This window comes from Strix aluco, chromosome 7, assembly GCF_031877795.1.
Source record: "Strix aluco isolate bStrAlu1 chromosome 7, bStrAlu1.hap1, whole genome shotgun sequence".
Taxonomy (NCBI): Eukaryota; Metazoa; Chordata; class Aves; order Strigiformes; family Strigidae; genus Strix; species Strix aluco.
Window position 1 is genome coordinate 8,220,530 of NC_133937.1, and position 26,920 is coordinate 8,247,449.

Genomic DNA, 26,920 nt, shown 5'->3' on the forward strand with positions numbered 1-26,920 from the left:
CACATATGGTGGGGGGAGACACACTCAGACACATTTAATACACTGACTTCTAGTAACTTCGTAAGAAGTACAATGTTTTCTATTTTCAGCTAATCTACAGCTATGAAAAATATGCTATTACCCAGTGGGCCCATATCCAACTGTTACTTTAGTACAATTCAATTGTCTAAACATCCTAATAAACGTTAGGAACCGGTGAAACCCTGCCAAGCACTACAATGTCCTCAACTGAAGGACAAATGTTGTACTATAGCAATTCAATTCTCACAATACACAGCCAAAGCACTATCAATAAATAGAGCTGCCAATTATTACCCCCAGTGGGGTAAATTCCAAAAGTGCAAGGCACCTCAAGTTTTCACCAGTATAAAATGGAGTTTCAGATGGCTGAAACTTGAGCATCACAAACCTTCCACCTACTAGGTCTAGACAGCAGGGGAGTTACAAAGTATAGATGATGTATTTTCCCTTAAGATATTTGCATCATTGATAACTTTGCACCGTATTTTGGAATGGAGCTATTTAAATGAGTTGTGTCTCTGGGTATGATGTTCACCACCTTATCTGACCTCAGACACAGATGGACACTTCTGTTCCTTCCTCTATTTGTTTGGAGTACTATGATAGTTCAGAGCTACAATGCTAGCTGTGTTACACCACCAGTCATAACAGTGCCTGCGTAAACAAGATCATAGACTTGTAGTAAATTGTTTTAAGAAGCTTAAACAAGCTTTCTTTGGAAATTTTAGTACCAAAAATCTTTTAGTTAAGATAGGTTAAAGTATTCACTGTATCACATGAAACCAAGACAGACACCAGTACTTAGGCCTTTACCAGTATGGCAAGCAAGGAAAATCTGAGTTTGCCTAGATGAACTCTTCTCCACACAAAGAACTTAAGTAAAAGTCTGTCCACTATGAAGAGACAAACTAAATGTTAAGGTCCCCCGTATTTGCTTAAACTAATTAACTTCCGATTTTTAGAGCAGTTACTAGCAGGTTTCCCTTGTCTTTCTACACCAAGGTACCAGTAATACTATCCCTTGGCCTGTAAAGCTCATGTCAAGTTACTATATTCAAAAGCAGATAAATTAGGTCCCTAGTTTAATTTTTCTTGAAGTTGTATCCAGTCACTGGTGTTAATAGGAGACAGTCATAGCAATCTTCTTCCCCTTTGCCTTCAATTAAGTAACTTTCTGTATAATCAATTTCAAAATCCTCCTTGGCTCTCCACTGCTAAATGATTCTATTAAGCTGACAGTATCCAGATACTTCTAGAGATTAAGAACCACTCTGCAGAGAACAATGCTAACACCAACTTCTGTGTACATCTAAAAAAGCTACTTGCTAACAAGAACTAGGTCTAACACAAATACCTTCAGTTACTCATTCATAGACACAATAAGCAGCTGTCATCATCTCCACTGCTTTTGTTTCAAAGCCTCTTCAGCAGCTGTAGGACAGGGCTCTTACAAACCTCATTGTTGGAAGAGTGCATTTTGTTCCTTTCAAATGCCTGATTTAGAAACTTAAATATTCTCATTACTATTCCATGCTTTGCCGCAAGCTTTGGCCCCTAACCAGCAAGGAACACCATAGTGCTTAGATCCAATAAAACTTAAGACACATGTGCATCCCATCCCTAGTGATGTATCTGAAAGCCAAGAATAGAGGTAGCAATTGTAAATCAATTACTATATGCCTTTAAATTTTGTCTGACTTTTTTACAATACTCTCACCTGTAAAGTTAAATGCTGGGGAGCTTTAGAAAGCTCCTGCTTAATCATGGGAGATCATCTATGATTACAATTCCTGTTAAGTCAACATTCACTTGACTATTCCTATAGGAGGACAAGACTAGTTTTCAAATTCAAGAATAATCCAGGGGCTCTCCCTCCTTCAGTAAGAATCTGAGAAGTGTAATACTATTAGCATCTGGAAGGGGCCCTCTTAAGCAGTTACACAGCAGTATAGACAGTCCATGTAAAATTTAAGATAACATACCTCAACTGGTCCAGGAGTTGGAACTATGCCAATTCACAAGTTAACATGCCAAGATCAAGGTAAACACTGGGGCCCTCGAGGTAACAGAAAAGCAGACAGAGCAAGATTTTTTCCAAATGCTGATTTGCAAATACCTCCAAAAGCTCAAACCCTAAAATGAGTTTGGCCATCTATTTGGCTTAAGTAGTAAACTTCAGAATAGCTCAATGTACATGTCCTTTGGCACACTGGTTGCCATGCTCAAGTAAAATTTTAACTGACATTATAGTGAAACAGCTCAGACTTCAGAGGAATTCCCTATCCTATCTTCCTATCATATCAAGAACAGGAATTAAGTAGTTCAGGTTAGACGCTTTTTTTAGACAAGTGGTACCTTACCAGCACATTCCAAAGAAAACAGAGTCCTTTTGTAGAGCACCCATAGGGTGGAAATAAAGTTCAGTCCACTGGATTTAAAGCTTTATTTATAGAAAGTCCACTGCATTAATGGCAGCAATATTTGCATTGTATTTGAACTCAGCACTAATAGGTTAATATTTACATAACACAAACCAAAACAAACTAAACACAGCCACAGTTTTAAAGCAGACAGACAGACATACAAGTTACAAAGACTTAAAAATAATTGTAATTATTTCACTCTGGTTGATTTAGTCCAAAGGTCTATTATTTCTTAATCAGATTAGCAGGAAGAGTGGATTTGTCCAAGTCATCGAAATATGGATGGTCCAAGGCCATTTTGCCAGAAATTCTTTTTGCAGGATCATAAATTAACATTTTCTGGAAGAAAAAGGAAACACATTTACTCCCTCATGAAATGAGAACTAAAATCATGTTAAATAGGTAGATATTTAACCATATTAATAATCAAGTAACCATAAAGACAAGTTTTCCCTGTGTTCCATGGTTTCTCACAGGAGAGGTTATTTCCACCTGCAAGTCAATGGTAGGTCAGTAGTAGTACATGACATCTCAGAAAGTGAACACGCATTTATTCTCCTACTCAATAACCAAGCCCATGCATGGATCAGGCTACCATATGAACTGAACTAAATCCAGATCCAGGCATCAAGTGGCAATAATATTAGTCTCAACTAAGGGAAATTAATAAGCTTTAGGCTGTTAAAGGCAAAAATGCTTACAAGGACAAGTGGTTTTACACTTGTTTTGTTAAACTGACATTGAAGAAACTGATGTCAAACTGTTTCTACTCAGCTTGGTGCAGCTGTTTACAGTTAAAATACCAAGTGATCACTCTGTTTCAGAATCCAAACAGAAAAGTAGTAAGTAAGCAGGTAGAACTGAAGAAACCCAGAGTTTTAAAACTCAAGTTTCTTTGCAGTAAGTTACCTCAACTTAAGACCTCAATAATAAAGCTGATGAGAGCAAATAGAGGGAACACCATAAACACTAAAATAGCTCTCAGAACTTTCTAGAACAGGCAAGAGATTTGTTTTGCTAGCAGTTTAAAGAAAAATTTAGTTTATATCATACAAGGGGACAAAAAGGAGGAATGAAGCATTTAGTTTTCTACTAGACCCAAAACTAGCAAAGCCTCTGCAAAGTCATTTTGCTTTTATTTCTCCTTAAAGGAAAGTACATTTCCAATTCATGTAATCAGGATTCTACCAGCTTCTTCTCCTCAATTCCAACAAATTTGGCTTCCAGAAAAAAGCTTAACCAGTATTACTCTGCCCAGTATTCAGTCTTGACAGTTAACTATCTTTAGACTTCATCCTACAGGGAGCCTTCCAAGTTGATTTAAACCACTGAATTTGCATTTATATTCTCTGAACTCCTGCCAAATGCAACGCTGTCTCTAGATTTAACCTTGCATGTCCAATTTTACCCTGTGACAGGTTCCCATTAGCTATATCCCAGGACAATAGCATCCTATATAGCTAATACTGGTATCAAAGGTTCTCTTAAAAGTAACTCAGACAAAAAGGGGCAAATTTCTCTGGAAGAGGGATGCTGTGACACTGAGAGTACAGCACTTCAGCTGACAGATTAAGTGACCATTTCTTCTCTGAGCAGTCTGGAACGTAGTTCTTCCTGGAATTTAGTGTCTGATAGACCAAAGCTTTTGATGACAGCCATTAAGTGCTTTGAAATGCTGGCCACAGAAGTCATCTCACTTATGAAGGTCTTATAGCTTACAACCTCACTTGAGCAATTGGTCTTAACACACGACTATGTAACCCATTTTCAAAGATAGCTATTTTACATACTACTTCCATCTGCAGTAGTCTATAGAAGGATAAATTAACATATTCATTGACACATCTGAGCTTGTGCTCTAGAATGAAATATTCAGTTCTCTTGCCTTTAAAAAGTTATATGACCACTTTAGGCTTAAAACCATAGGAAACTTAAATGGATTCCAGATGCTGAAGAGTTCAGCCATACCACTGTCACCAGGCATTAATAGGAAGCTAAAATGTCAACACTTAAGACAAAACTATACAAAATGTTACAGAATTTAATATGCTTTGATTAGTACTGTGTTAACACCATTTGAGGAACTAGTAATTTTTTTTGCCTTTATTAGCAGCAGCCCAAAATATTGTTTTTACACAATGAAGCCACAACTAAGCTCAGATGAGTACTTAGCAGGCCAGTTACACAATTGCATCAACCAGATTCACTTGCCTGTTCGGTTGATTTTTACTTTGCAAATACAGTTCTACTTCAAACTGATTTAATAATGATGCTGTCAGTGGGCACAGGAATTATTCCCAGATTCAGTTACCTCTCTAAAACAACACTGCTACAAGGTTCAGAGAGCTATCCAAAACAACTATGTTTAACAAGTGTTGTTCAGGTTTTCGGTCTGAACTGTGGCTCTGTTCTCGAAGTAAAAGTGTGAGAAACTGGTCATTTGAGCTTCTTGGGTAACACCACTTCATTAAGAGTATTTTGTCATAGCCATACCAGTATAGGTAATGAACTACTGTGACTGCTTAAAAACATGAGCAGGCTACACAGGTGATTGCTGTATAAGGTTCCCCTTGCACCAAGACAGTCCTGAAGTTTCAGCTTATCTTACAACACACAGAGCACCAACCCCACACCCCCATATGTAAGTCTGCACTGTATAAATGCAGCTTTAAGAGAGCCAAAGGATGTCACCAAGGTACATTCTTATACTCAGGTGCATCCAAGATCACACCTAAGATGTAATCTAAATTAGTCCAGTGGCAGCACAAGGGCTAGGAGAGCAGTAAATGGAGAAGCCTGATGAAGAGCTTGTCAAATAAAAGCTTAGTGTGGTAGTTCAACTGCATAGCCACAGAACTAAAGTAAATTCACACTAGACAAAAAAATATACCAATTGAGTAAATCCACCACAGCCAAAGGTTAAAGGCAATTGAAACAAACACTAGGCTGATTTAAACTAAGCCCCTGGTTTCACAGCTGATCAATAAATTCAGCTGTTTCCATCACTGTTTATTCAGTTAAGACCAACATGAAAGCTTAACCAAGGTGAGCCCAACAAGATTAATCCACATGCTACCATAAAAGAAAAACATTTCCACCTGGATCAGCAGTCATACAGCCCCATCACAATTAGTGCTGCCACCAGGAAGGCAACAGCTACGGTTTGTGGGCAGGAGATTTCACTTAGACCTGTTTGTAAAAGCTCATGCTCACTTTCAAGTTGTACCTGGTGTATTAGTATAAAAAAATCTGAGAAATAACTGCTTAATGGAAAGAAAAGTAGTCTATTCATCTATTATTTATGAAAGAAGTGAATGTCACAGATGTCAGTGCTACAAGAATGAAAGCCCATACCACTGCTGAGTTTGAAGATCTCTGTATCTTCATTTGAGCCAGGACTGATTAGTATAGCTTTATGAGTATTTGAAATGACCTGTTTGTTTTCTTAATCAGCAGTTTAAGACAGACTACTTACAGACAGCAGATCGAGACCATCTTCATCTAAGTTTCTGACGTGTGTTCCAAGGCTGCTGGGTTTCCATTTTGGGAATGTGTTTTTATAGTCTTGCAGGGATTCCACTTCAGGCCATACCTCATTGTTGGGGGTCCCTAAAGCTCTATGCAAGCATAAGCAAAAGAATAAGCAGTTTAGTCTGAAATCTGTATGCACTATTACGGTTTTAATAAGCACACAGCACTGCTGTGCAATACTGCACAAGTAGCAAGGAAAGGTTCAGCCTGACATACCTGAAGATTCTGAAGAGCTGGTCAATCTCTGAGTCCCCATGGAAAAGCGGCCTTTTAGTTGCTAGCTCAGCAAATATGGTACCTATGCTCCATATATCTACAGGAGTAGAGTAACGAGCAGATCCTAGCAACACCTCTGGAGACCTGTACCACAGTGTCACTACCTATTGAACAAGGACATTTTTATGCATTTATAGAATCAGGTCCTCTAACTGACTGCAAGCACAATGGCTTATTCAAAGCAGCATTCAGGTTTTTTTGGTTAAAATAATAGCCAGTGCTAGAAGTTTTACTGAAAATACTAGTTTCAAACTTCATTTATAGACAAACATAATGAACTCCATTGCACTAGTTTCAACTGCAAACAAAGCAGTTGCCTACACTACTTCCCAAACAGCAGGAAGCCTTTAGCACCTAGCCACTAAAACCCTCAAACCCGAGTACTTTGTGAAGTAAAAATGCCCTTATGAGACAGTGAGACACAAGTTCTGCCCCATCTGATTCACTGTCAAAATAATAGTGGGATTCATAAGATGCTTTGGAACCTTAGAGTAAAACCAGTCAGGGAGATGGAAAGCCACTGATCAAAACAAAACCAAAATATAGCTTTTTGATACTGTTACTTTGACTTCAAAAAATCTGTGATTCTTTAGCTGTTTTGTACTCAGTTATTAGCAGGAAGCTAGTAAGCATTGTCCAAATCACCAAGAGTATGTTCCAACTCACTTCATGAGTGTATACCCGCACTGGAATTCCAAAGGCTCGAGCCAATCCAAAGTCCGCCAGCTTAATCACTCCCTTGTCATCTATTAAGAGATTCTGAGGTTTTAAGTCTCTGTGCAGAACTCGTCTTGAATGGCAGAAGACAATACCTTGCAAGATTTGATACAAGTAACTCTAGAAAGGATGAAGTGGGAGAAAAAAGGAGTAACCTTTAATGCAAGTTAGTACTGTGAAGCATAAGCTGTTCCCTTACATTAGCTCTCACCATAGCAGTAGCAAATGGAGATACAAAGCACTGCAGATATTGAATTAATATCAATCATAACATCCTGTCCCACACAACATCCTTGTCTCTAAGTTGGAGACACATGGATTTGATGGATGGTCCACTCAGTGGATAAGGAATTGGCTGGATGGTCACACTCAGAGAGTTGCGGTCAACAGCTCAATGTCCCAGTAGAGAGCAGTGACGAGTGCTGTTCCTCAGGGGTTGGTGTTGGGATCGGTGCTGTTTAACATCTTTGTTGGTGACATGGACAGTGGGATTGACACCAAGCTGTGTGGTGGGGTCAACACGCTAGAGGGAAGGGATGTGCCATTCAGAGGGACCTGGACAGGCTGGAGAGGTGGTACCATGCAAACATCATGAAGGTCAACAAGGCCAAGTGCAAGGTCCTGCACATGGGTCGGGGCAATCCCAAGCACAAATACAGGCTGGGTGAGGAGTGGATTGAGAGCAGCCCTGCAGAGAAGGACTTGGGGGTAGTAGTAGATGGAAAACTGACTGTGAGCCAGCAATGTGCACTTGCAGCCCAGAAAGCCAACCATGTCCTGGGCTGCATCAAGAGAAGTGTGGCCAGCAGGGCAAGGGAGGGGATTCTCCCCCTCTACTCCACTCTCATGAGACCCCCACCTGCAGTGCTGTGTCCAGCTCTGGGGCCCCCCAACATGAGGAGGACACTGACCTGCTCAAGCAGGTCCAGAGGAGGCCACAAAGATGATCAGGGGGCTGGAACACCTCCCTTATGAGGACAGGCTGAGAGAGTTGGGGGTGTTCAGCTGGAGAAGAGAAGGCTCTGGGGAGACCTTAGAGCAGCCTGCCAGTACTTAAAGGGGGCTACAGGAAAGCTGGGGAAGGACTCTTTATCAGGGGGTGTAGGGATAGGATGAGGGGTAACAGGTTTAAACTGAAAGAGGGTAGATTTAGATCAGATATGAGAAAGAAATTCTTTCCTGGGAGGGTGGTGAGACACTGGCACAGGTTGCTCAGAGCAGCTGTGGCTGCCCCCTCCCTGGCAGTGTTCAAGGCCAGGCTGGACGGGGCTTTGAGCAACCTGGTCTAGTGGAAGGTGTCCCTGCCCATGGCAGGGGGGGTGGACTAGACGATCTTTAAGGTCCCTTCCAACACAAACCATTCTATGGTTCTATAAAGCCACACAAATGAATTCTTTGCTTAAGCTTAGTTTAAGGCAGTTTAATTTCAGTAATTAAAAGAATTTGAAGTGGCATTCATCTTATCCACAGCTGCCACTTTAACCTTTCATTTCTCCTCAAGGAGTTAATTATACTGAAAATAAGAGCTGCTTATACTCTGTAGGTCATCTTTAGATTAATTTCTGATATTAAGAAATTGTCCTCATTACCTTAACACGTGAACAATCCAAATATTGGCCAGATGGAATAGTATCCAAGTATTTCTTGAGATCCATGGAAAGGAATTCAAAGACAAGGTACAGTCTTGAATCCTGCATAAGAACATCCTGAAGACTAAAAATTGAGTATACAATCAACTCCATTGCAAAATGAATGACTCAATTACATTTCCCCTCTCAACAGGAATACAAACTGACATTTCCAGGGTCCTATTACAAAAGCCTTAGAAGCTTTCAGTCTTCAAAGATTAACAGACTTAGTGAGTTATACTGTCATCTGGAAAATCAAGTCTATCTGAAATAGTGTCAGATAAAAAACTATATGCCCCCTCTTAAACTTGTGTTCCCTCATGCCTAGTATCAGACACAGGAAACTTGAGGAAAAAATATTGTTGCCTTCAAAAAGAGACTGGGGGTGTTGGTGCCTAGCTTCCATTTGAAGCTGGCTTTATTACAGCAGAGCCTGAATTACTAGGAGGGTTTAAGGGAATATTATAATGGGGACCTAGTAGACAGCAGAATTTGCACAGGGTTTTAAGTATCTCCTTCATCTTTAATAGATTATAAGGGTCCCTAAACCCAAGCATACATACACTGAGACACTACATGGCTGCAACTTGGTGAGTTTAAGGCACATTAGAGAAAGTATTTTGCTGCATCAAAGAGCAAGTAAATATTTTGTGGGGAAGACAATAGCTGCAATCAATTCTATATGTCAAGTAGTCACTGATGGAAGCTTCACTCATAGCTCAGATATGACAGCTATGACAACATCATAATGCAACATGTAAATCTCTGCCACAAAAGAGCAAGGAAGTGATTGATGACAGAGGCTCACATAAGAAGACTGAAGTCAAACGATCTATTCCAAGGTGGCAAGTAAAATTCTGAGCCTGACTAAAGTAACAGCTTCAACCAGTTTTCATGAGGTATGCTGTCTCCATTCTGACAATAACCACTCTGAAGATAATTTATATAAATTACTGTATCAACAAAAAAATTCTTAGATTCCTAGATGGGAAGAGGCAGCAGGAGGAAGTCTTAATTAGAAAGCTGGCATAAACACAGGACTTGGGACTATAGCTATTTGCTGCAAAGTAGACACTGTATTAACCAGAGTAGCTCTCACCTCGCTAGAATGGTGGAAAAATAATTTCTTATCTGAAGGGACCTACACTTCAGAGAGTTTAGCTAAATACCAGTATATGCATACCAGACTATATTGGGGTGATGCAGCTCTTTTAATAAAGAAATTTCTCGGATAGCAGTACTTGGAACACCTTCCTCCTCACTTTCTAGACGTATTTTCTTCATTGCAACCACTTGGCCTGTGGTTTTGTGCCGACCTTTATACACAACACCATAGGTACCTGAACAAAAAGACAGTGAAATGCATATAGGAAATACCAGCTTCAGGTACAGAGAAGTCATTGCAAATAAGAACTGCTTAACATAGGCAAGAGTCCTTGCAATCAAGTATTTTTGCTTTAAGTTTTTGGCTTGATTATGAACTGCTACTTAGTTTTGGCAGTTTAACCATGCAATAGTTTTGTTTGTTTGAAGCATGCCACCCATAATCAGTATCGTTCGTTAGGACAGGGTGCTTAGTAGTCTAAGTGAGAAACTTGAATATTTGGAAGATGTAGCTGTAAAATCAGATACTATTTGAGTTTCAGGTTAATTAACTTTCAAGCAAGATTACTATACCTCTTCATCCCCAGGGGTTATGATTTTGCCATTGATACATCATATTAAAATGTTAAAGGTTTAGCTGCAAAAAAAGCAGTGCTCCCTCTGCAACAGATCTATTCCATCCATTGGTCAGATCTACAGAAATACCTCTAGCACAATCCTCAGTGCAGGAGAGAGGGTAGTGCTGTGGGTCTCAGCAGAAACTAAAATTGGAACCAGTAGTAAATCTTAAATCAGTAATCTGTTTTATTCATCATTCACAGAAGTAGAGCCCTCAACAAACCAAGACAGTTTAAGTATTCTTTTCACTCCAGGCATTAAACCCTCAGATTAAGCTCAAGCAAACTAGTTTCTTTCAGGAAGATTCATGCTTCAGTTAGGAAGCTTTGCTGTAAGATCCAAACCCACACATTTTGCGATTACCTTACAGAGCACCTTATTAGAGTAACATACTGCAAATTCTTAAGTCTACAAAAGGCTAACGTGTTATAAAACACACTGACTTCTACATTTAACATAGGCTGGATTTCCAGTGAAAGGTGGGTTGCGACTAACATCTGCATTGAAGCCATCTTCTTAGCGTCTTATAGCAAATTACTGTTAATGTTCACTTCTCCACAGCGGTTTACAATCTGCTCTTTCCCTTGAGAAGTGTACTGACCGGATATAATCCAAGCAGAACAATCCACAAACCACTACTCCCTACCAGCAGGTTTGAGCAAAATAAGTATATCACACAAGTACAACTTCAGGAACAACTGGTAAACAAGTTCATACACAAAGGAATGGAGGAGCTTCCTAAATTGAAAAGTTGGTTTCAGGCCTCAGAACACATTTTCTTTCCCTCCTGGAGGAAAATTACACCATCAGCCATCAGTATGAGGGCAGACACTTCTCAACACTGATCAATTGTTTCAAATAGACCATGTCATCTTCAGAAGGGCAGTCTGAAAGCTTTTACTACAGAGATAATTACCGCAGTAAACCACAGACACTTTGCCAGTTAGTTGAATCTCAGTTCTGATAGCCAGAGCGCACAGAGCTTCTACGGCACTTGATAACTCTAACTGCAGAGCACTACGAGGCTCACCATTCTCCATACTTACCTTCCCCAATCTTCTCTATTTTTGTGTAATCTTCCATAACTATAGTTATCCCTGAAATAAACAGGAAAAAAGCCATGAGAGTGAATAGTTGGTGTTCTGAATGCAGCAAAGTCACTGAAGTTATGCCAGATCTTTAGAAGACAGTTTTGTCTTACACAATTAGGATGTAACATGGAATACTCACCCTTCTCCTCAACAAAAATACAGGTTTTTATTCGGGGTTCCAACTAGAAAAACTACATCCCAAAGTATGAGTGGGCACCAACTCAAAGGAAAAAGATGCTTTTGTGAAAAAAGCTCCTCCAAGCAACCGAGGAAACACACCCTACTCACTAGTTCTATATAGTTACTCATTAGCAGGGACCCATCAAACCCATCACAGGGTTTGATGTTAGCAGCAAAAGCCCCATATCATTTGATCAGTACCCAGGCTTCAGAGCTACATAGCTCAACTACGTTAACAGGCACACGGTAGTAGGTGGCATCAGCATCTGCTGGGACTGGTAGTTCCCACTCTCCGTGCTGCTCTCGACCTCCTTCACGGAGCACGGCGGAGCTTTGCCGGAGGTCCGGAAGCGTTACGAGGGATGAGCGGGCGTGTGGTTACCTACGGCTCCAGGGGAGGTTCCCGAGTCCAGGCAGCCGCTAAGCAAGCGAGGGAGGGAGGGCAGCGGGCGCTCGCCCCCCGCCCGCTAACCGCGCCGCCGAGCTCAAGAACCCGTTTCCGTCTGGGTTCCCCTCCTGCCCCGCTGTCACCGGCCGTGACACCTCGAAACCGCCACCGGCGCCGGGCCCCGCGAAGGGGGAAGACCCCGCACCCACTCGGGGAGCTGCCGCCCTGCCCTGCCCGCCCTCCGCCCTCCTCAGGCCCTAAGGGCGACCTTGTCCCGCCGGGGAAGGGCCGGGGGGCCGCGGCGTACCCGAGCACGCTGCCCCGCGGGGGAGCGGGACCTCTCCGCCGGCGGGGCGAGGGCTAACGGCGGCCCCAGCGGAGGAGCGCCGACCCCGCGCCAGCCGCTCGCCCCGCGGCCGGGCCTGAGGGGGGTAGCAGCGGGCTCAGCCCGGGCCCAGCGCGAGCTGAGGGGAAGGCGACCAACCTCCCCCCGCGGCCGTTACGCGTCCGCGCGCACCAACGGCCGCGGGTAAGCGGCCCCCCGGCCCCTCCGCGGGGCCAGCACCGGCCCACCCAGGCTGGAGCCCCCGCACCCCCCCGCCAGCGCCGCGCCGGCCGCCGCTCACCCTCACCTGAGGAGCCGCCGCCGCGCCCGCTCGCCGCCGCCAGGACGCCGCCGGGCTGGCTCGGGGGCGGGCTCAGCGCATTCGAACTAGCCGCGCGCCGCCGCGCGCCGCCAATGGCGCCGCGCTGAGATGTTCAAAGTGGCCAATCGGCGCGCGCCGCTCCGGCGGCGCCAAAGCGAGGCCCAAAGGCGGCTTCTGTTTCTTCAGTAGAACCGGCGCGGCCGGGCGCGGCAAGCTGAGGACGTCTGCTTGGTTCGCGGGCGGTGCGGGGGAAGCAGGACTCGTAGCGCGGGAGGGTGGCTACCTAATGTTCTAAAGCAGGGGTTTCAGCCTCTCCTTCACCACGGACCCCCTTTAAATACCTTGTGTGGCCGCGGAGCACCAAGACTTTATTCAAGATTTAAAGCACTAGCCCGCATCAAATATTTATTTCAGTTTTTTCATGAAGGGTCTTCAGATTTGGAGAGAAGGGGAAATAAATTAATCTGTTAATGCACACACTCCTATTGTAATCTTTATTGCAATGATTCCATATGAATTTAAAATAACAGCATCGACACTCTTCTTGCTCCAATGGCCCATTTTATGGTATTTTAATGTGCTAATTCTGAATTTGATGCCAATTTTTACATGAAATGTGATGAAAAGTTTTGACAATTCTTCTCACCTCCCCCTTGTTTATCTGTGTTTCAGTCACCATATAATTTTGTTTATGGGTCCAGAGACACCATTTGGAGGAACAGACTTCAGCCCTGTTGTGGCCCTAAGGAGGGCCATTGGGTTAAGAAAACGTCTTTAAGAGAAAAACTGGCTAGTTAAAGTGGTCCCACCAACCATACTAGCACCAAATATACCAGCGCATCAGGGCAGGCGGGGTAGGGTTGGGGGTGACTATGAGAGGAGCGTTGAGGGGAGGGGGCTGTGGGAAAAGGAGGCGCAGTGCTTGCCACAGGCCAGACCAAATGTTTCTGGGCTGGACGTTCCCCACCCCTGATTTAAGCCTTCACAGACCCCCTGTGATGACATCGCGGCCCCCCAGGTGTCCACAGACCACAGGTTGAGAACCTAAAGCCTTTTTGCTCAAATGTCAAGATACCAAGGCACTCATGCAATGGGCTGTGTTGGGCCGGCACTAATGGGTGAACTGGTTGCTGCTCAAATAACATATTAGATTGTTTGCATGGTATGGGGAATATAATCATATTTGAATCAAGCTAGGCTTGTGGCTGCAGCTGCTCCTTTTAATCAGGCAAGTCTTTCAGATTTTGATACCATGGCCAGCCAAAGCATAAATTCATTATTTCTGGCTGCAAGGGTGCTGATCTGTGAAGTACTGCTGTGACTTTTGAAGTTGGTTTTAAAGCACATGCATTAATAAAAGGTCATTGGGTAACTTAATTCCTCAGAAGCCGGGACATATGTCTGTAAGCAAATTAAAGTTCTGTATCACTGCTCCCAAATTAAGGACAATTAGTCCCTATGCTATCACGGCTTCCAAAAGAAGGTCAGAGATGTAACTAGAGAGGCACCTGCAGGCTTTGCTCAGGGAGTACTCTGGCAGTTGCAACCTCACTCCATCGGTACCCAGGGATGTAGTAATGCAATACACTTACATTAAAAAAAAAAAAAAGCCTGGGAAAATACTATTCCAAACATTGCAAAATTGTGTTTCTTAGAAACTTCAATGCTAAATAGATTTGCAAAGCAAATGTGTTTCTACTTTTATAGGTCTTTTCCCTACAAGATAGTTTCACTGTGGATTCTGTGATGCTGCTGACACACTCTGGCACCTATTTCTCATCGGCACACACAGTCCTGGGCCAACACGCTCCTGTGGAAACCTACAGTCCCTGCAGGAGTGAGATACAAGCACCACTCTACATTGTTGATGTAACTGCATTTTTTAATTACTTCATTGCACAAGTTTACATCATCCCTGAAGGACAGCTTCACTGCTCCTCTTAAATGTAAGCAGGGCAGGCTGCTGTATACAAAAATGTATACAAAAATCTTCTCCCCTAAAGGCATTTCTTTGGGTGAGTGATTCCAGCAGGCAGGACTGTTTATGGTGCACTTTATTCTTCTCTTCTCTAGCCCATGGCAAAGGCGAGAGGCAGCTTGTCCAGCTGCCTCCCCCCCAACACATACATTTCAGGGGTAAAAATCCTCCACATTCCCCTCCCTCCTGGGGAATTTTTGCAGCGTGCAGTGCGCATGCTCACAGGTTTCTGTTTACCTTGAAGTGTGTATCCCCAGCACTTGCTGGAGACTTACCAGCCTGGAACAAGGCTTTTGTATCTCTGGAAAATCCCAGATGGGGATACGGCCTCACGTGTTGTGCAATTCATGGGAAAAGAGTCCAACATGCTCTCCCCTGCACAGCCACAGAGAAACTCTTCCCTATGTGTGTAAGGAGTCCAAGGCAGCCAGGCCAGCCCACAGTCAGTAATGCAGGTGGGCTGGCTGCAGGGCTCAGGCATAGTGTGCGTGACGTGTCCCTCGGCCTGACTCTGCACGGGCAGCACCGTCAGGCTGTGCGTGCTCCACGGCTGGGGGATGTTGCTTTCTGTAGCCAGCACAGTGCCCGAGCTACTGCTGCTGACTCTGCTGGACTAATCCTTGCCCAGAGACCTTAGGAAGGTGGCCAAAGTCCACCTTTTCCTTCAGATGAAAAGAAAACATGTCTGGGAAATCCCAGACATATGGTAACCTTAGTTAACTTCAGGGGGGGTGAGGTAGCAGTATCATGAACATTTAGTACTAGAAATTAAATTATATTAAAATATATACAGATTATATTTATATATAAAATATACTGTGTTGGAAAGTACTGAATACACTGATCTGAATTTTCTTGAAAGTGACATTTTCTTTTTTTTTCAGTTTTAACCAGCTTCAGTTTAAATATACAGAAATATTTCCTAGTTATGCTCATACAGTCATTTCTGTTGCACACTTAACTGTTCATTCTCAGAGTGCTCACTGAATTTTCAAATTCTTTGAGAATATCTCTTTTTCCGTATATCCCATTGCCTCATCAGTTTTGAGTGGTGAAGCCCAGGAGGCACCAGAAGGAAACCTGGTCAAAGGAGAACAGCTATCTCTTACCCAGGAGCCTGGTAGCCTTACTTCAGTTTCACATGCCAGGAGACTGCTCTGCGAGTCAGCGGCATACAACGCTGTGATCTGTGCGAGGCGGTGGTCCCCTCGACTGCTGCCTGAGATGACATGTTTAGCCTCTTCTGATACCTTAGAAAAAACCTAGGAAGCAGATGGCTTTGAGACCTGCCTGATTGCTGTTGCCCTCGAAGCCCAGCATAACTGCCCCTGTCTTCGCGTCTGCTCTTGTGATGCTGCCTTAGTGCACAAATTGTGCTGGCTTAATCACAGGTAAGCATCTCAGGGAAATTATTTTGCCGTGGACTCCATGTTCAGTGGACTATCAGCCATGTACTAACACCTTACAGCAACAGAGAATGCCACTGTGTGCAGTGGTTTCCTTCAAGAACAGTGGAGGTTGCTTCGCCCCTCATGTGTGCTAAGAGTGCTCAGTGGCTGTGGGGGTGGGTATTGACCCAAAGCAGCTTGTGCCAATTTCAGCTCGTCCCTGTCACTTCACAGCACAGTGGTGCACAGCGTAACTCCATGTACACCGACAGAGGTGCTACGTGCTCCATGCTCACACCCTCCACGCGCACTTTCTCTGTCCCTCTCTGTATAATAGTAAGCTCTAGCTAGCTTGCTTATAAGTCAGAGTATATGTAAGGATAGACCTGTCATGGCATTAATTTGTCAAATATCAGTCTGACAGTTCCACTTACCTAGCATTTTCCTCCCTCTTGCTGTTGCCTGTGTATCCTTAGGATATAAAGCATGTCTCCTTTCTGACTGGATAGTGCTTATCTCAAGTTGATCATTGCTTTAGACATGGCTGTACCTAATGATAATGCTTGAGATGAGTGATATAACTATTGACTTTTGTGTTTGAAGGAATTTACTGTTCTGCTTGAAGGAATAGTAGCAGTGAGCCTTCTGACAACTGAGTTGCAGATAGACAGATGTGGGACTCCCTAGGACTGTCGCTCCCCTTTACAGCAAAACATGGATTCAAGTGCAAAACTGAGGGAAAACTCAAACAGCAAAGGAATATAGCCTACCTTGAAAATACAACATTAATTACCACTTTATTTATATAAACGGGCAACAGGCATGTATATTAAAACCTCTTCAGCATCCAAAACTTCCACTTGCTTGAACTGCAGTGCTATTTGTGCAAGGCATATAGGATCAGACCTACAATGCCAAGCTCAGATTATAGTATTACAGTTGTATTTGTGGCTAAGAACCCAGTGTAATACTCTGAACAATTCCTTCTATGCCGAGTAGAGGGCAGCTGCAAGAGTCAGTATCGCCTTGTCTTTCGTATATTAATCATATTCTCCTCAGCAATAACATCACTGTAAGGAAGAGAGAAAGTGTATTCTGTCTTTTACATAATGATGTGATTAAAAAAGGTCAGCTGGTTTGTGAATACCAATGAGGGTATCTAAAATAGGTTGCGTTCACTGTACTCAGAAGCAGATAAATACAAACATTGATTGGCTTCTTTTAACATTTATCAAAAACAAAAGATCATTTTGTTAGTATGTCAATGCAAAAGTACAGCAGGAGAGATTTAGTAGCATTTAGGAAAGCAAGATAATATTAGAGGAATGATATCTCTTTAATGCATAGCTCAGGTGATGCATTTAACCTCTTAAATGCCTCTTGTTATGCAGGACAGTTCCCACTATTAAGAAACATGGAGAACTCCTCTGCTGCTCTTACCCTGTATTAGCATTTTGACAGGATGCCAGAAAGCAAAAAGCTCCTCTTCCTTTATTGTGGAACACACAGCTGGTTATATACAAACCTCTAGAGAAATGCCTAACCAGGGTTTTATTTTAATAATTATAATTATTAAATTATTAAATTTAAAAAAGGTGAACAGGGCATATGTACCAAGCCAGGTGGGGGAAAAAAAAGCACCTTTTGTTTCTCTAGAGCATCTGGGCAAAAAGCCAGACTCTACTGAAGTCATTGGCAAAACACCCATTAAATTCAGCTGGGCAAAGCTTTCACTCCCGACCCCTGTAAAACCAACCTTAGGAAAAGGTGGTTGCTTCCTGATTTTAGTTTTCGCATTTCACAGGGCTTACAAGCCAAGAAGAAAAATGACAGAACCCAATAAACTGCTTTTTAATTGCTGTTTGGATGTATGAGAGCAGGAGAGGTGTGTTCAGAGCTGCATTTGGAGTTCAGCTCCCAGCCCTGATAGAGGTGAGCAGGTAAATGGGGAGTGCTGGTTAGCAGAGCCCTCCAGCTGAACAAGGCAATCTCAAGCTCCATTCCCATGGGGTTTGTCCAAATTTAAGGCCCTATCAGTATAGCTGTAGCAATATAACTCTATTAGCAACCCTCCTCGGGTGCAGACAATTACACTAGCTAAAAATCTGTTTGCTGGTATAGCTGTTTCATTTCAACAAATAATACTCTTTTTTCCAATTACCTCAGGTTTTCTCTGTGCTCCTTATCTGTTTATCCTTTTTCATCTTACAACAACCACCTGCTACTATGCTCTATCAGATCAAATGCACTGCAATAGCACATTTAAATTCCAAACCTCTGTCAGGGAAGTCTGACCTGAAACCTCTCCTGAAGTAAGAGAAGTTTTTCTTCCCTCTGGGTATCATTCCAGCTGCCAAAAAGAAGGTATACTCTTCCAGATGAGACAAATGAGGTATGTAAGCCTGTAGAAATGGACTCTGGATTTCCGTGTACACATCACATTTGAATTTGTTTAAAAATTCCTCCTCCTATCAATTGTGAGAGTAGAATTACAAAACACTTGCTACTTCAAGTAAAAATGATCTTTTTAAGGTGTTATTTTTTTTTACAATCTGCAAATTCCATTTAAGTTTTTATAGTTTCCTTCCCAAAGAGTGATGGAAGGTGGTATGCAGTGATGGTGTGGTATGTGAGTTATATAAAAATAGCATGTGGCCCAGCCACAGAGCTGCTAATTGCCACTGCCAGCGACAGTACCCCTCCTTGGTAGACGTGACCAACCCTGCTTCACGCTTTCTTTTAGCTAACATGGAGGCTGTGATCCTTTTTTTCCCATCTCCTCTGGTTACCTGAGTGGGCTGAGGAAATGAGTCACATCCAAAATAAGAGGGGTAAAGACGTTCTGGGGAATTAACTTCTGTATATGAGACACAGGCAAGGTCTTTGGTTAAATATTTTTATTTGGCCCTATATACAAAGAAAAAAGCATACACTTTCTAGTGAGAGTGACAAGCAGTTAGTTGCACAAGTATCACAAAGATGTATAAACACCTATAGTCAGTTTATACAGCTGGGTATTCACTTTGTAAATTATACCTACAGCACTAAGGCCCGTGGTAGTAAACAGTAACTGGATTAAGCCATTATCAGCAATATTTCTAGGTAAATTAGTGCTTGATAGCATTTGTCATGTTTAACTGCTGCTAACTGGTAAATCAAGTTCTGATGAAGACAGGAAAATAGGTTGGTGCACCAGAATGGGATTTTGAGAGGGGAGGAAAAGTAACATGACCATGAAGTCATTTAAGTCAAAACTAAAATAATCTTAATTTTTTTTACAATATGTTTACAGTTTCAAGTCCTGTGATCCCTCACTACAAAAAGGACATTGAATGACTCGAGCGTGTCCAGAGAAGGGCAACGAAGCCAGTGAAGGGTCTGGAGCACATGTCGTACGAGGAGCGGCTGAGGGAACTGGGGGTGTTTAGTCTGGAGAAGAGGAGGCTGAGGGGAGACCTCATCGCCCTCTACAACTGCCTGAAAGGAGGTTGCAGAGAACTGGGGATGAGTCTCTTCAACCAAGTAATGAGTGATAGGACAAGAGGGAATGGCCTCAAGTTGCACCAGGGAAGGTTTAGACTGGATATACGGAAGCATTTCTTTACAGAATGGGTAGTCAGGCATTGGAATGGGCTGCCCAGGGAGGTGGTGGAGTCCCCATCCCTGGAGGTGTTTAAGAGTCGGGTTGACATAGCGCTGAGGGATCTGGTGTAGTTGGGAACTGTCAATGTTAGGCTAATGGTTGGACTGGATGATCTTCAAGGTCTTTTCCAACCTAGACGATTCTGTGATACTGCACTCGTAGGGCTCACTGGCTATGGAAATCCAGCGGCAGCCCTTTAACTGTGGTAGGGAATTCGTTAATGCCGCGCGAGAGGATTGGGTTGGCTTCTTAGTTTTGTTTAACCAAGTTCAGCTGGGCTCCCCCGGCGGCATCCTCCGGAGCGATCTGCCGGCAGAAGGGAGCAGCGGCCCCCCACCTGCCGCTTCCAGGGAGCCGCGGTGCAGGTGCGGCCGGCCCGGTGGCGGCTGGGGGGCTCCGGCGGGGCGCAGGTGCTCCCCGGCCCTTCGAAGTACTCCGGTAGCAGCCGCCCTCCCGCTTTTCCCGCGGGGGGAGACCTCGCTGCGGGCCGCCCCCGCCAGGCCGCGCCCCGCTGCCCAGCGGCGGGACGGGGCGGGACGGGACGCCGGCGGCCCCCGGAGCGGGCTGCCGGGAGCCGAGCGCTGCTGCCGCCCGCCCCTGCCCTGCCCTGCCCTGCCCTGCCCTGCCCGCCGTGGGAGGAGAGGCACCGGCCGGGCTCGGCACCACCTGAGGGGGCGGCGGTGAGGGGCAGGCCCGCCCGCTGGTGGGGGTGAGCCCGGGACGGCTCTGCCCCCGCGCTGGGCGAGGTGAGGAGAGGTGCCTGGGAGCGCTCAACATGGCCTCCGCCGCCGCCTCCTCCTCCTCCTCCCGTCCCGCGGGACGGGGCGGCAGAGACCAGGTGAGCGCGCAGCGCCTGCACCGCTGCCGTCGGGCGGGGTGAGGGCAGCGGCGCCGGTACCGGCGGCTCCTTCTGTTCTTCGATCCCTTTTCCTCCCTCCTCCTCCTCCTCGCCGCTCCCGGGCGGAGCGGGGCCAGCGCCCGCCGCGCTGCCAGCGGCGACACCGACGGGCGGCCCCGGGCGGCTGGTGTGGCGGGGCGCGCGCGCACCGGGCGGGGGACGGCTCGCGCTGCCGCGGCCGTTAACGGTCGCCGCCTGTCAGCGCCGGCCCCGGGGCAGCGAGGAGGGGGGGGGAGGGAGGGAGGGGAGCGGCCGGCTCGGCACCCCCCTCCCCGAGGTGCGAAGGCTGGTCGCGGCCGCGAAGGGGTGCCCCGGGCCCGGCATCCTTCTTCGCCCGGCTCCGGGCGGGAGGGTCGCGCTGCTCCAAGTCTCCAGGGGGAATAAATGGCAAAAACATCTTTTAAAAAAGCAGCGTGAGCCCGCGTTAACGCTGGCAACGAGTCAGCGGATTGCATGTGCGTTGGTTGCCTGGCCGGCTGCTTCGCACCTCGGTCACGAAATGGTGATGTGCTCGGGGGCTGGAGTCTCCCCCATCCTCGCCCGGTACCCGGCAGCCAACCCAGGCCGGCGGGTCGCGGCGGGGGAAGGTGGTGGCTGGCCCACACCCTGTCACTTGGGGGGCATCAAAGGGATGTCCACGGCCGGGAGTTGTTTTTCTCCCCAATCCTTCCTCCTCCACAGTGGTTAGCCGAGGCCACAGGGTCAGGTGAAGGAGCTTTGCTGCCGTGCTGTGTGTCCCTTAGGTGTTCGATGTGATCGCGTTCTGTTTGTTGCTCTAACAAATGCTGCCTTGTGTCACGAGTGAGCGGACTGGTCCGACATTCTTCCCGCAGAAAACAAATGGCATAATCAATTTTAACTGTGAAGACCTCTGTTCTCAGGGCAAAAAAAGAGCGCATTTGGGCCTGTTACACAATGTCTGACCAGCAAAATGACACTTCTCCCAGTAAGTTTTAAGGCATTGGGAAAGTGTGATAAATGTGAATTACAGCTTTTTTTTTTTTGAGGGTGGGCTGTATGCCCAAACTTCCTGAAACTAAAACTGAAAACTCTAAGATCAAAGCTATAATTAATCAAGGGTGAGTAAGCTTTATCCTTTGTTCATTTTTTTGGTGAAGTTGGTATCTTTTGAATCATTAAACCTCCCTGCTTTTAACGCCACTTTTGCAGCTACTTGAAACACTTAATATCCCATTTTCTCTGTCCAGTTATCTCTTTCATTGTAGAGTGCTATCGTTTCTCATGTTTCTTCCTCAAATCTGTCCAGTGTTCGTGCTTTAAACTGGAATGTAAATTAATGCCCCAAGAGGACTGATCAACTGGAAGTAAAGCACTGCTCTGGCAGTCACGTCCTCTAAGTTCTGGCTCAGCAAGCTGCTGTTCCCCCTGCCCATGACTTCATTTCATGAGGCCTGTGTTCGAAGGAGAGCTCCTAGGATGTGAAGATGGCACTTCTTACTGTGGTGTCGCCACTCCAGGCATTTTTGTTTCCTCTTTGAATAGTTGGCTTAAGGATAAACAGGTAAAATGTGGCCTCCTTTGTATTCACAAAGTGGGCAGCTTTCAAATGTACTCTAAAAGGTTGTGACCTGCGCTATGTTGAAAGTGTTGAAGCACAGTCCTTACAGGAGATGACTGTTCCCAGTCTCGAAACTGTGCATGTTACATCTTGGGCTTCGAGTAGCCTCAGGACTGTTGGGGACTCAGCTTTGTACTCTGGACTCTGATCTTTCAGACCATCAAGGGCAGCAGATTTCCCATTGTTTTGAGAAGACTGTTAGGTCAGGCTCTAAACGTTTAGGGTGTATTTTTGTGTGATGCGTTGATTAATTTTTTTTTCCCCCTCAAAGGATGATAGGTGTGTAAGATACTCAGACCTTGAGACACTATTAATGCCCTGTGTTGGAAATGGGGACGTGCTTTGAGACAGTCAGTGGTTTTAGTGAGTTCTTTACAAGAATCTTTTCTGCCATCATAAATCTCGCTCTGATGTCCTAGATAATTTCCGTGGGAATTTGCTAATGCTCATTGCTTGATTTCAGTTACAAAATGATACTGTACTATCATGTGCTATTGTTCTGATGATACTTGCCAGAGGATAAAGTTGGGGATTTTTGTTACTGAAAAAATTGTCACCTCTCCCATCTTTTCTGGATACTAATTTATTGGCCATGTGCTGCTTTTTTTATAAGATAATGAGATCTATTTGTTATAATGCAGTGATGTGCAAATTCATGTGAATAATTATGTGTGAATAAATATTTTCCTTTTTTAATTTCTATTTCCAGTTTTTCCTGTGATAACTTCTAAGCTTTGCAGAGGGAGTCAAAGTTGTAATGGCATAGTAAAGAAAATAACTTTCTATTAAAGATATTTTTGTATTACTGTACTACTTTGCTATTAATTATTAGAATGGCTCTGCTCTTTATTTCATGTCAATGTATTCTAAAATGTTTTGCTCAGAAGTTTGTATTTTTAAAAAGCAACAGGAAGAATAGAACGCACTTTCTTGTTTTAGTTCTTTTGCTATGACAGTTCTGAGCCTCAACACTGAGTACCACTAAAACTCAACACCTAAAACTAAGTTAATTATGCTTGTAGGTCACTGACAGTGCTGTGTTTTCTTCTGTAGTGTTTATATCTAGTCAATTTACAGTGCTGAATATTTGACATTGTCTACGACTTGTAGGAGAACAGACTTTGAATTTTAGAAATTAGAAACTTGTGTACTTTTTTTGCCACTTAAGTTGGTCATCTTGTTGTGCAGGGGAAGAAAAAACCCAAACTCTGTTCGAATATGAAAGCTGTGTTCTTCTCGCATAACAAAAATAATTTACTGTTTAAGTAGAAAACTTATTTCACAGAATAAACTTCCAGTTGTGATCTGTAAAACCTCAAGTGCAAACATAGCTGCTCTGAAAAACGATAATAAACCTAAATTTTATTCAGTCGTTGAAAACTTCTGCAGTTAAAAAACCAAACAATTCCCCACTAAGCCCCCAAACTCCCTGGCTGTGTAATACACAGATCAGACTACCCGAGTCTCAATTCTAGACAAATGTTCAATACAGGCAAGTTCCTGCCACTGCTGTCTCTTCTGGTTTTATCACACATTTTTATCAGTTTAACTTTGCTTTTTTTCTCCACTCCAAAGTTCTGTTCAACATACTATGTTTCTGAAAATTCAGTGCTCTTGACACCATGTAAAAACTGTTGACGTACTAATCCAGTGGTTGATTACCCATTAAAAGTTATTTTTGCCACTCTGTTGTCTGAAGTATGAATATTTCACGTATACATTAGGTTTCATGATAAGCTGTTGGCAATGGTACGCCTGTTGGCATGGCTCTCAGAATGCCAAAATAAGACCTGGCATGTTGCATTAGTTCTGGGAAAAGCATGGTTTTGCAATCTTTAATCGGGCAAAGTTTCATTAGCTCTTTGAGGGAGTTTGACAACAACTTGGCCCGAGGAAGCCTTTTTTTTTTAAACAGCTTGTGGCATTTGTTAGTTTTTTCCTGAGAAGCAGAGAGTGGCATAGAACCATGGGGCATGAGGGTAATATAAAAAATTTCTGTGGGTTTTATGCTTGAATTCTGAAATGCATAATGTTAAATAGGTATTTATGATGCTGACATGTCCAAGGAGGAAAATGAGAGTTTTGAAGTTTGAATTTTCTGAAACAAACCCTCCAAAATGTCTTAAACATTTTTTTCTTTAATGTGATAAAATGTACTTGGATTCCATTCCTTAGTTCCCTGAAAAAATTGAGAAATTAGGCCAAAATTGGAAATAAAATATTGCTTTCACTTGTTTTAATCTAGGGAGGAGGGGAAAAGAAGGAACTCCAAACTGTTGCTCTTGTCTTCAGTAGTTAAGAAATGCCAGAACTTTGCTACTCTTTTGATAACTTGCATGTACTGCATGCTGGCTGGTGCTAGTATCTCTTGGTCTCAGCTGTTGAATTACATTAGCATTCACATAAAATACATAGCAAATACTAGTTGCTTGCACTGTATGTTTCTGCCAATCTTGCTGTTGGGATGCGGTATGACTATGTAGAAAGGGTATGTTACAGGTTGAGAATAATGGGTAAGGAGGATGAAGAGGACAGCAAAGAAAACTGCTTTATTAAAATGTTGATTAGTGTGATGGTGACATTCTGAGGAATGCTTGTGTCAGTCATTACCTTGTTGTTCACGTGATGATTGTGTACTCTTACACTCTTGCTTAGTTTTGGTAGAGTCTTGAGGAAAATCCATCCTGTTTAGGACTGGAGTAGTGGCTACTCTTCCTTCCTTTCTGTGACATCCCACAAAAATGAATTTAGTATTAGCTACTTAATTATATTGTAATTTCTTCTATTAAATCCATCTAAGACTTCAGGTCCCACTGTCTTGTTGAAGAGAAAAATGTAGCATATTTTCTTCAATCTCCTGTTAAAATTCAGAAAGTTACTCTTCAAGGGCATGCTTAGGTTGGTGCCCCTCAAATGAGAAATTACTCAAAGTTTCCATATAATACCTGATGTATGCATCATGACTTTATCAGTAGTTGTTATCAATTCTGTCTGATAATGACTTAGAAAATGTTATGAACTAATGAAAGGAGTTCTGTGTAGATGTAGTCGGGAGCATTTGTGGGCTGAAACCTTCCCATCCACCCTGTCTGCTAGTGCTAAAGCAAGAACTGGCTAAGCTTCTGCACTGATCCGTATTATTTTAAACAGGTTGTGATGACAGCTCCTTTTAGTAGGAGAAACTAAAGTAACATTCTGCAATGACAGAATAGTTGATAGCATATCCATGTCATATGAGAGCTTGTTTCTTACCCAGTCTTCATAGAGACTTGATTTTAGTTTTCAAAACCTCTGTGATATAGCATCTATTTTGGAAAGCATTTTTAAAGCAATCCTAATAGAAGTCATTTTCAGAGAACTTGCATAGAACAGATATGAGTTAGTTTTATGATCTTTGCATGCTGCTGTTACTAGCACTATATTTTAAGTGTGTGTGGTTGGGTTTTTTATAATTTTAAAGAAAGGAATATGGATTCTCTAGTTTCCATGACAGTTGGTTTGTTCTAAGAAAAAGTAGAAATTGGAAAGGTTATGAATGATTACACCTTGACCTAATAATCAACAGAATTTATTCTGCCTTTTTTTTGGTGCAGTCAGAATTTCTGCCTGTTACTGTATTGAGGGTGGCGATTATGCAGTTGGTGAGGAATTACTTAGCATTAGGAAGATGTTCAGGCTCTAATGTCTTTATGTCTTTAATGTCTCTATTTTTCTTCTGAATTTGAAAGTTAGTAGTCTGAAGTCCTTTGTGTTGGGAAACCTCCATTTTCATAGAAATATTATATGCAAATGACTTATTTGGCTTTGCCTGAATTTACTATTCTGTAGATTTTTGTTGCATGTCTCGCTCTTAAAAGATTATCTGCTCCTCAGTTTCATGTCCTCACATGTGGGGACACACACACACACCCACCATGGACACAGGATGTGGGAGAGAGATTTTATTTAATTTCTTTTCCACCCTGTAATCTCAGACTCATTTCTGTCACCAATAGTTTAGTACAGCCTCAGGCAACAGAGCAGTTTCTGTGTAGATTCAGTTTCCTCAAAACACCTGTTTAGCTTTAGGACTGGGTCAAAGAAAATTCATCTTGAAATTGCTGGATTTACTATGCAAAGAACTCCCAGTCACACCAGAGACTAGATCTGACAAAGCTGGAAAACTGATAATTAGTTTTAGCCTTTCCTTTCCTTGCTGAGATGAATCTGGTCTATATGTGAAGCCACAATAAATTTTAAAAGCACAAAAATCAGGTTCTTGTAATGGGAAAGCAAAGCTCATGGTGGGTGGGTGGGGTAAGCAGCAGAACTGCAGGTGTTGCTTAGTGAGTACAGTTAATTTGAGTCATTAGAATTTTCCTTGTTTCTTCTTCTTTCCCCTTATTTTGGAGCTTACTGTTTGCGCTGTGGAGAAATCCCAAGAGGCAGACTGCTTAGAGTCAGTCCTGCAGTACAGAAACATTCATGGAGGTGTTTTGGGGATTGATGTGTAAAGTTTGTTGAGGCGGTTGGATGAGGAGGTAGAGAATGGATCTTGTGAATGGGGAGGGGGAAGTATACAAGGCCAAGTGACTCTAGTATGCTCTTTAAATTATATCTTTGGGGCATAATAAAACTCTAAAAACTTAACATAAAAGGTGAGTCAGCTGGCCTTCTGTTCTAACAATCAATACTGCATTCAGGGAAAGAAAAAAGACTTCTAAAGAAGAGTCATTCAATTATAGGTAGAAGTATTCAATAATATTAGAAAGTAACAGTAGTAACATATAGTAATAATCATATGATGGGTGTTAAGGGAGAGGTTAATTAA

At 43.4% G+C, this 26,920-nt stretch overlaps 2 protein-coding genes across 3 annotated transcripts in view; one reads left to right on the forward strand and one right to left on the reverse strand.

Annotated features, from left to right (window-relative positions):
• Positions 1-2,449: 2,449 nt before the first annotated feature.
• On the reverse strand, positions 2,450-12,666 carry CDK1 (cyclin dependent kinase 1). 2 transcript variants are annotated; one of them, XM_074830012.1, is made up of 8 exons: positions 12,610-12,666; positions 11,365-11,415; positions 9,780-9,936; positions 8,558-8,681; positions 6,918-7,088; positions 6,192-6,355; positions 5,920-6,061; positions 2,450-2,783 (listed from the first exon to the last, which is right to left on the reverse strand). In XM_074830012.1, the coding sequence occupies exons 2-8, from the start codon at positions 11,399-11,401 to the stop codon at positions 2,670-2,672; spliced, it is 909 nt and encodes a 302-aa protein (XP_074686113.1). In that variant the 5' UTR covers positions 11,402-11,415; positions 12,610-12,666; the 3' UTR covers positions 2,450-2,669. The 2 variants fall into 2 exon arrangements, with proteins under 2 accessions (XP_074686113.1, XP_074686114.1); XM_074830013.1 differs by lacking the exons at positions 11,365-11,415; positions 12,610-12,666 and adding an exon at positions 10,406-10,463.
• Positions 12,667-20,326: 7,660 nt separating this feature from the next.
• ANK3 (ankyrin 3) overlaps positions 20,327-26,920 on the forward strand; it is a 379,574-nt gene continuing 372,980 nt past the window's right edge. The window contains exon 1 of the mRNA XM_074830355.1: positions 20,327-20,471. Within this exon, the coding sequence (XP_074686456.1) occupies positions 20,409-20,471 (63 nt within the window). The 5' untranslated portion in view covers positions 20,327-20,408. The remainder of the gene's footprint in view (positions 20,472-26,920) is intronic.